This window comes from Alligator sinensis, unplaced genomic scaffold (assembly GCF_000455745.1).
Source record: "Alligator sinensis unplaced genomic scaffold, ASM45574v1 scaffold989_2, whole genome shotgun sequence".
Lineage (NCBI taxonomy): Eukaryota > Metazoa > Chordata > Crocodylia > Alligatoridae > Alligator > Alligator sinensis.
Window position 1 is genome coordinate 1,275,546 of NW_005842162.1, and position 7,922 is coordinate 1,283,467.

At 44.0% G+C, this 7,922-nt stretch overlaps 1 protein-coding gene across 3 annotated transcripts in view; it reads left to right on the forward strand.

Annotated features, from left to right (window-relative positions):
* CCNG2 (cyclin G2) overlaps nucleotides 1-7,922 on the forward strand; it is a 51,335-nt gene that overhangs the window by 39,294 nt on the left and 4,119 nt on the right. For 2 of the 3 annotated variants that reach the window (XM_025206546.1, XM_025206545.1), the window contains 5 exons: nucleotides 1,065-1,202; nucleotides 2,805-2,942; nucleotides 4,955-5,205; nucleotides 5,368-5,446; nucleotides 5,538-5,636. In XM_025206546.1, the coding sequence (XP_025062331.1) occupies nucleotides 1,065-1,202; nucleotides 2,805-2,942; nucleotides 4,955-5,205; nucleotides 5,368-5,446; nucleotides 5,538-5,636 (705 nt within the window). Of the gene's footprint in view, nucleotides 1-99; nucleotides 224-1,064; nucleotides 1,203-2,804; nucleotides 2,943-4,954; nucleotides 5,206-5,367; nucleotides 5,447-5,537; nucleotides 5,637-7,922 lie in introns of those variants that run through there. The other variant, XM_006025719.3, reaches the window with a different exon arrangement.

Here is a 7,922-nt window from a genome sequence, read left to right on the forward strand (position 1 = left end):
CCCGGGGGCGCGGGTCAGATCGCTCCCTGGGGGGGTGGGGTCCCCTGCGGTCTCCGTGCGTCTACGGGCCGGGGGGGGAAGGCTTTGAAGGCCCTCGGGGCAAAGTCTGGGCTGGGCTGGGATCGGGGTGGGAGGTGTCCTGTGACAGCAGCCTTGCCGAGTCTTCAGTAGGAAATGATCCTCTCGGAAGCTCAGAATTTGCTGAAAAAACTGAAAAAAGTCTGTAAGTCAGCCGTCGTCTTCACTTTATATTGGTCGGTGGCAGTCCCCAGCGAGCGAGAGAGAGCCGGGTTGTCCAAGGGGAGCTTGTTTTTATTTAGAGGCAGGCAGCTGTGAGGAAGTGCTGACCACAAGCCCCAAAGAGAGACTTGGGTTGTGACATTGGCTGCGTCACTTGGCTGCCCCCGAAATGATCGTGTATTTTGGACACTTACCGATTGTACAAGGGTTGAAATGTTACAAATATGATTCTGGGACACCTGGCAACGCTGCCCCTGGGAGGACAAAGCTTTGTTTAGGATGAGAGGTCGGGACGGTGCTGCTTTGAGCAGGGGGTGGCGTGGGGTGACCCCCCTGAGGTCCCTGTTTTCTCTGATCGCCTGGAGCCCAGCAGACAGCAGCCAGGCTTTCTGCCCCTCCTCCCACAGGGGACAGCCTAGCTGATGCCCCTCCCAGAGCAGCTGTTTCACTGGCAGTTCTCCCCTCTGCCTGCCTACGTGACTGCCTACATGACGGCCCGCACCCCACACGCCCACTGGGCAGGGGGAGGAGACCTCTGGCCCCTCCATCTGGTCAGGGGGAGGGGAAGAGGCATATAACCCTCTCTCCTTCCTCATCAGTTCACAGCTTCTTCTCCACACCCCTCCCCCACAGCCCCCTCAGTGTGGGGTTAGACAAGAACAGCCCCTTCACTTTTCTATGGGCCAAGAGTGCAGGCATTCAGTTTGGCAAGCCACCTAGGAAGGCTTTACCCTGATACTGGACTCCAGCTGTCTCCCACTGTCCAGTCCTGATTCAGTGGCAAGTTGCCAGCTATTGAAGCTGCTTGTTTGATTTCTGTTAAGATGAAGGATTTGGATGCCGCGGAACCACTGAGCAACGAAGCTTTCTGGCTTTTCAAACAGTTAAATCTGCACCTGGAGCAAGAATGGAAATTTCAGCCTCGGGAGAAGGGGCTGAGCCTGATTGAGCGCACAGCTGAGGTGAGGAGGAAGGAGGCTTCCTTTTCTGGGCTGGGAGATGGAGTTCTTGAGTCAGGAAACGGTGAAAGCTGGCTGTAGCACAGAAAGCAGTGCATGAAACTGAGTTATCAGTTGTTTTACAAGGCAGGATTTGAACTGAGCACGCAATATGCAATGTATAAGTACAAACTTGTGGGAAACCCGAGTATTCACTCACCTCCTGGTTTTTGAAAGTTCCCCGGTGTATCTTTTTTTACCTATATAAGCACCTCCTTATTTTTGGTTATCTTGCTGTGTTTGAGTTCCAACACTTACATTGACTAGCCCTGCTTTGGTAGAAAAGCCAGCTGTTTAAATGGTATAACTGCTTAGTATTCATGGTATGCTAAATATTCTTTTTCACACTGGAAAGCTCTCTGCTGGATCATTTTTTTAATTTCCCTTTGGTGTCTGTGTTCCAGCACTGCATGTATCCATAAGTATCAAAATTATAAAACTGATTACAAACAAAAGTGAAACAGGCTAGTTTGTTTTCATTAGCAAACCATGGGGAAATCAACAAAGAAACAAATGGTGCTTAGCAGTAAAAGAAACTAGATTTTAAACCCTTTCTGTTTTAATAACCTAAAAGCTCAATTCAGGGTGTTGCTTAGGGAAGGGCAGTGCTTATATTTCAGCTGATATTTAAATGCTGTTTTCAGTAAGTGTTGGGGTTGTTAGTTGGGGTTTTTTTGGTGGGGGGAGGCTTGGAGTGGAGCCTAGCGCTCAGTCTAAAACAGATCTTGCCTGTTGCTTGTTCCCTCTGACCCGTTGACTTTGGTATGAAATTTTGCAGTGACGTTTTTAGAATCATTGTGTCCTTTTAAATGTAGGAAGCACTGTGGGAGGATTTTTAGATCTTAATAAAATATGCAAGAGTTTTAGTGCTTTGTTTTCAAAGTAGTGAACACAATAACTGATAACTTCTGGCTGAAATTTCTTCATAAACTGGGGCAAGTTGGTTAATAGAAATGAGTTCCTGTATGTTTAACCAGAGCACTCCATAGTGTTGACCTGTGTGATTTAGTATTGCTGGGGTCTATAGAATGGAATACATTTACTAAATTGTTCATGATACAAAATACAGATATTTTTTTTCTTTGAACGGACACTGAAAGGGGAAGCTTGGCTAGGTATAGGTCTAAAGGCCACTCCAGATATACCCAAATCTATAGATATACAAGTGTTAAGACTTCAGTGGTCCATTGTTTCTCAGTAATTCTGAGATTTTTGCATTTTGGTGGAGAGTAATGCAGACACCTTGGGGACTGTACTTATTTAATGTTTAATGCATTTAGGTAACAAAGTTCTTGTACTAACACACACTAAAAATGTGGGTCTAGTGCCAGCTGGAGAGAGCACTAGATTGAAAAGGCCTAGCTTTAATCTACATATCTTGAATGTATTGTGAGACTGTTATGTAACTTGCCACTGGTTTTTCACAGCTGCTATTTTTAACATGTATTTCTTTTAAAGAGAATATCTGCCCCATGTTGATCTATTTGTACTAGAGGTGACCTTGCCTGTTTTTAAGTTCTTCACAACCAGTAATGATGAAAGCTGACTTTGCTCCTTCTGCTGCAGAATGAAAACACATTATGTCCAAGACTAAGGAATGCCAAGGTTGAAGATCTTTGGAGTCTAACCAATTTTTTTGGATTTACAACTGAAACGTTTGTCCTTGCTGTCAACATTCTGGACAGATTCTTGGCTCTTATGAAGGTATCTTGAGTAGGAAAGAACTATTGTAGTGGCAAAGTATCAAATGTGCATGATTCTGGCTTTACATTCATTAAGTCTTTTTGCTAATATGAGCTGAAAATGAATCAAGTTTCGTTAGTAACAAACAGCTGTAGGACCTGCCTCCCAACTACTAACAATCCGTGAGTGATTCTTAAATTCCAAGGAGAATTAAGTCCCTCAGGAAAGACCAGAAGGATTAGAAGCATTTATATAGTGCCACAACTTTGCACAACAGTTAACATACAACAACAATTGTGGTTTGTTCTTTCCTAATGTAACAAAAAATAGGCTTTTCAGGGCAAGAACGTAGTCTTCATCAGGCAAATAAAACAGAGAAGAAGAATGGGGCAGAAAAGAAAAGCAACCAAAATAACGAGTCATATTTTGCAAACTAACCTTAAAGCATCAATATTGTATAAGGTTACACTTTTCCTTTAGAAGTATTCTCAGTAAAGGAGGTTCAGTTATGGAATTAGTTCCCTTCTGTTGCTTGGGCCCCTGTCGCACATTACACTGAAGACAAGATTAACCTGTTAATTGTGCCATAAACAGTAATGCAACCACATGTTCAGGCAATTAATGGCACAACAAAATGAGAAACCAGCCACAAAAATATTCCACAAAATATGTGTAGCTTTGTTTTGTGGCTGGTTTCTATCATACTTTAAATCGAACACGTGGCAGGGTAAACTCACCGTGCAGTCTGTTTGGCAGCTCCCCTTGAGTCAGCAGGCTGATAGGCAGGTGCTTTCAAGGTGCTGAGTTGAGGGGAGTTCATCAGCTGGGGCTCCCTGCAATCCAGAAGGTTGACTGCTTTGCCCTGCATGTTCCAAGGACCTGTAAAGCAAGTCACTTGACACATCCTAATTATGGGGACCCTGGGATCAGGGAAGGGTGCCCTGATCCTGGGTCTCCATGTGTTGGGACCTTTAAAAACCGTGTGCACCACTGGGCTGCAAATGTACTTTTCTGACATTCCCAGTGCAGGAGGACTCCAGGATTAGGGGACCTCTCCCAAATCACCCAGTTTGCTGGGACCTTGAAAAACCATAAGTGCAGCGGGGCTACACCTGAGGTTTTTTTGACATTCCAGTGTTCTTGGGGCATGGCAGGAAGTGTGGTTGTTGGGATCCAAGATCAGATCCCATTGTGTTATTAAGTGAATATTTATTGGGGCCTCAGATAGAAATGATCAGTTGGTTTTTTTGTTTTTGTTTTTTTGGGGGGTGGGGTGGAAAATCTGTATGAAGGATCTTTTTTTTTTTTTTTTTCTTACCCTCATGCACTATTTTTGTCATACCAATAGTATTTTGTTGGAAGCTTCCCAATAAAACTATTTATGACTAAGTATATCATGTATAGGACATTTTTACAGGTGTATCACATACCAGCAAAGGTGGCATAAGCCTCGTAACTGCAACTCGTACTGTAGTAACGGCAGGAAGCCACAACCAAGCTTAAGTCCCTATTGTGCTAGCCAGTACTGTACGCAGTTGACAGATTTTGTTCCCAAACCTTACAGCAGGGGTGTCAGACATGCAACCTGTGGGCCAGGTCCTGTCTGCAGGGCCACATCATCCAGCTCTTGGTGCTACGTGTGGGTTTTGAAGTGACCCACAGGCAACATGTGGCCCAAACTAGATGTATACTGCATGGGGCACCCATTCCAGCTCATATGCTGCCAGTCCAGTACTCTAGGGTCATGCAGCATGTGGTAGCTGCTCCAGATCCAGAATATGAAGCTGGTCTGCAGGTCTGGTCTGGCTCATGGACCAGCCCCATTGTATCCGTCTGGCCTGCAGGGCTGAATGAGTTTGATGCTCCTGTCATAGTCTAAAATATAACTTTAGATGTTTTAGCTGTAAATATTTTGCATTATTAAACATAATATTTAATATATTATGTAGATTTTAATACATTAGGGGTGACTAGATAGTTGGCTAACTATAAATTATTCATCATGCTCTTTTTTGTCTGTTTGTTTTCCCCAGGTGAAACCAAAGCATTTATCTTGTATTGGAGTTTGTTGTTTTCAGCTTGCTGCTCGAGTAGTTGAAGAAGAATGCGATATTCCATCCACTCATGATATCATCAGGATTAGCCAATGTAAATGCACTGTGTCCGACTTGAAACGGATGGAAAAAATAATTTCAGAAAAACTGCACTTTGAATTTAAAGCTACTACTGCCTTAACTTTTTTGCACTTGTTCCATACTATTGTACTCTGTCATACCTCAGAAAGGTAAGTACGGGTCTAGCATAGCATTGCAAATATGGGGATCCATGCTTATAAGACTCCCCCATCTTCCCTCCCTACTTCAGCAGTCTGACTGAAAAGTAGATAAGCTTCTTACTTGTATTCATTAGTATATAAAACGTTTTCTTTTCCTTTCTCATTTTGTAGGAAAGATGTATTGAACCTTGATAAATTGGAAGCACAGCTGAAGGCTTGCAACTGCCGATTAGTCTTTTCTAAAGCAAAAGTATGAAACTTTATTTTTTTTTGGTTTGGTATTTTTTTTGGTTATTAGTTTTGGATCCATGTATGCTGAGCCATGTGTTTTGTACTTCCAGCCATCCATATTGGCCTTGTGTCTTCTGACTCTGGAAGTTCAAACTTTGAAATCTGTTGAGCTGTTTGAGATTCTTCTGCGTGTTCAGAAGCATTCAAAGGTAAAACATATATTGGCTGGGTGTTAAATGTTATGACTCCTACAGCTACATTAAACTAATAAAGTGCCACTATATCAGTGGGTTCGCCTGAACATAGCCTGGGTACTTCAGTGTACTGGATGAAACCAGTACCCCTCCTCTAAGCTTCTTGTGTTGTTGAAGCTCTCGGTTGAGTGTTGGATGCCTCTGCAACCTAAACAACATTTATGGGGCTGAATAACTTTGACTTCTAGAAAGTTTTATTGCTTGGGGGAGGGGACTCCTAGTACCATGTCTCAAAAAAGCTAGGATAAGCTTTGCACATACTCCCAATCTAAAATGACATGGGTGTAGTAGGCTTTTACTTCTTCACCAGGGAGTACACCAGGGTGGGTAATTTATTTAGGCCTGTGGACCATATAACCAGTTCTGGGGACCTTCTGTGGGCTGGTCAGCATTTCCCCCGTCCCTGCAACAGCCTGGAGTCTGCGTGTCTTGCGGCTCCTCTCCACCGCCAACAGCACACAGCCTCAGCCCTGACCCTAGCCTGCCTCACACCCATTCCAGACTCACTCCGGCCAGAGTAGACCAGCCAGAACCCACATGCACAGCCCCAACCCTGGCCTGCCCCACACCTGCTTTGGACTGCCCACCCACAACCCTCCGCTGCTTGGTCCTTCTTGTAGCTACCTGGAGCCTGTGCACTGGAGGCTTGTATAGTTAAGCTGTGAGTCAGATTCCTCTTCTCTAAACCATTTTGTTAGAAAAACTTCGTAGAAGCCACTTGTCATCCTGCTTCCTATATGGGAGATAGCTTGCATGTTACTCTTAAAATATGCTCATATATAAATGTACTCCTTAACTTTTGGTTTGTGTTTGGTAAATCAGAGGGCTTCGGGCTGTCTTAAGCATTGAGCTTTCACTAGTTCTGAAAAAGAGCAGAAAAACCTGGCATATATAGATGGTTTAAGAGCACAGTAAAACCCAGATTTCCTCAACTAATAAATCTGTCCTGAGGAGCCATTTCATATTTCATAAATCTTAAAACAGTTTAGGTATGCTTCTAGTAATATAAATCAACTTTAACATTCCTAATACATATTAAGTAGTTGAGTGGATAATAGCTTTGCTCATTTTGCACATCATCTTACTTTTGTGTTTAACTAGAGAAGTTATTCTATAAGATTCAGGAGCCTAAGAAATGCTGTCATGCAGTGGTTGGGTTGAGTTGGAAATGAACTCTCTTGTTTGCTTAAATCTTTCTTCATGTTTAAACAGTTATCTCCATCCTATATTGTAACAGTATTCTCTTCATCCAGTCTAATGGAGTTAAAGTGGAAAAACCTTTATTTCAGTAGCTCTTAGGTTTTGTGAAGTGGCATGACTGGTTAACACAGTCTGTATTGTTTGTTTGTTTGTTTGTTTTTTAAGAAAGCATCCAATTTCTTCTAGCGAAGACTTGTAGGAGGTACCTGGCATATAATGGCTTGACCCCTGCTCCTTGCCTCCCCACACTTTGCCCCCTGGTGCCTTTCTGTCCCCAACCCACAGCCTTAGGTTTCCCATCCCCATCTCTGGCTGCAGCAGGCTGTTCCTGTTCGAGCTGGGGGCACAGAGCATGGATTTGTTCTGGCCTAGCTTGGCGGCAGCAGCAGTGACATGGCAGCTCAGCTCTGGCTTTGGAGCCTGTCCCAAACTGCTGCTACCACCAAGCCAAGTTGGGGCTGGAGCTGGAGCAAAGGTATGCTCCATGCCCAAGGCTGAAGTGGGATGGAGCCTGCAGGAGCAAGAGTAAGCAGTGGGGGGGAAACTGGCATTCATATGGCTGTACACATGGCTCTGGGTTAGTTTCTCTACTAGGTGAACAAACCTGGGAGAATTCACCCAGATTATTTGAATGTGTGTATGCAGCCATAGATGTGTTGCTGGGAACTCTGAATGCTGTTAAGTGAACTATGAAACCACATAGTAAACAGTTGTAATAGCACTAACCAGAGCCTTCCACAGTACAGACAACCCCTTAAATATAAGGCAACCCTTAAAGCTACACTTATCCATCTTGGGTATAATATTTTAGGCTTTCTTATGATCCCTCATCTTATAGAAGAGAAGTATTCTAATATTATAAAACCTGTAATCTGTCCGTCTGTCCATAATGCTTTATTTGCACTCTGATTGGCTGTTTTGGCAACCAGTCGGAGTGCTCTACGCTGACAGGACAGATGGCAGAGTGCTGCCATGACAATGGGGACTGAACAACTGAGGGGACGGGGGGCCAGGCCAGCTGAGCTGGCTTGGCCCCTGCCC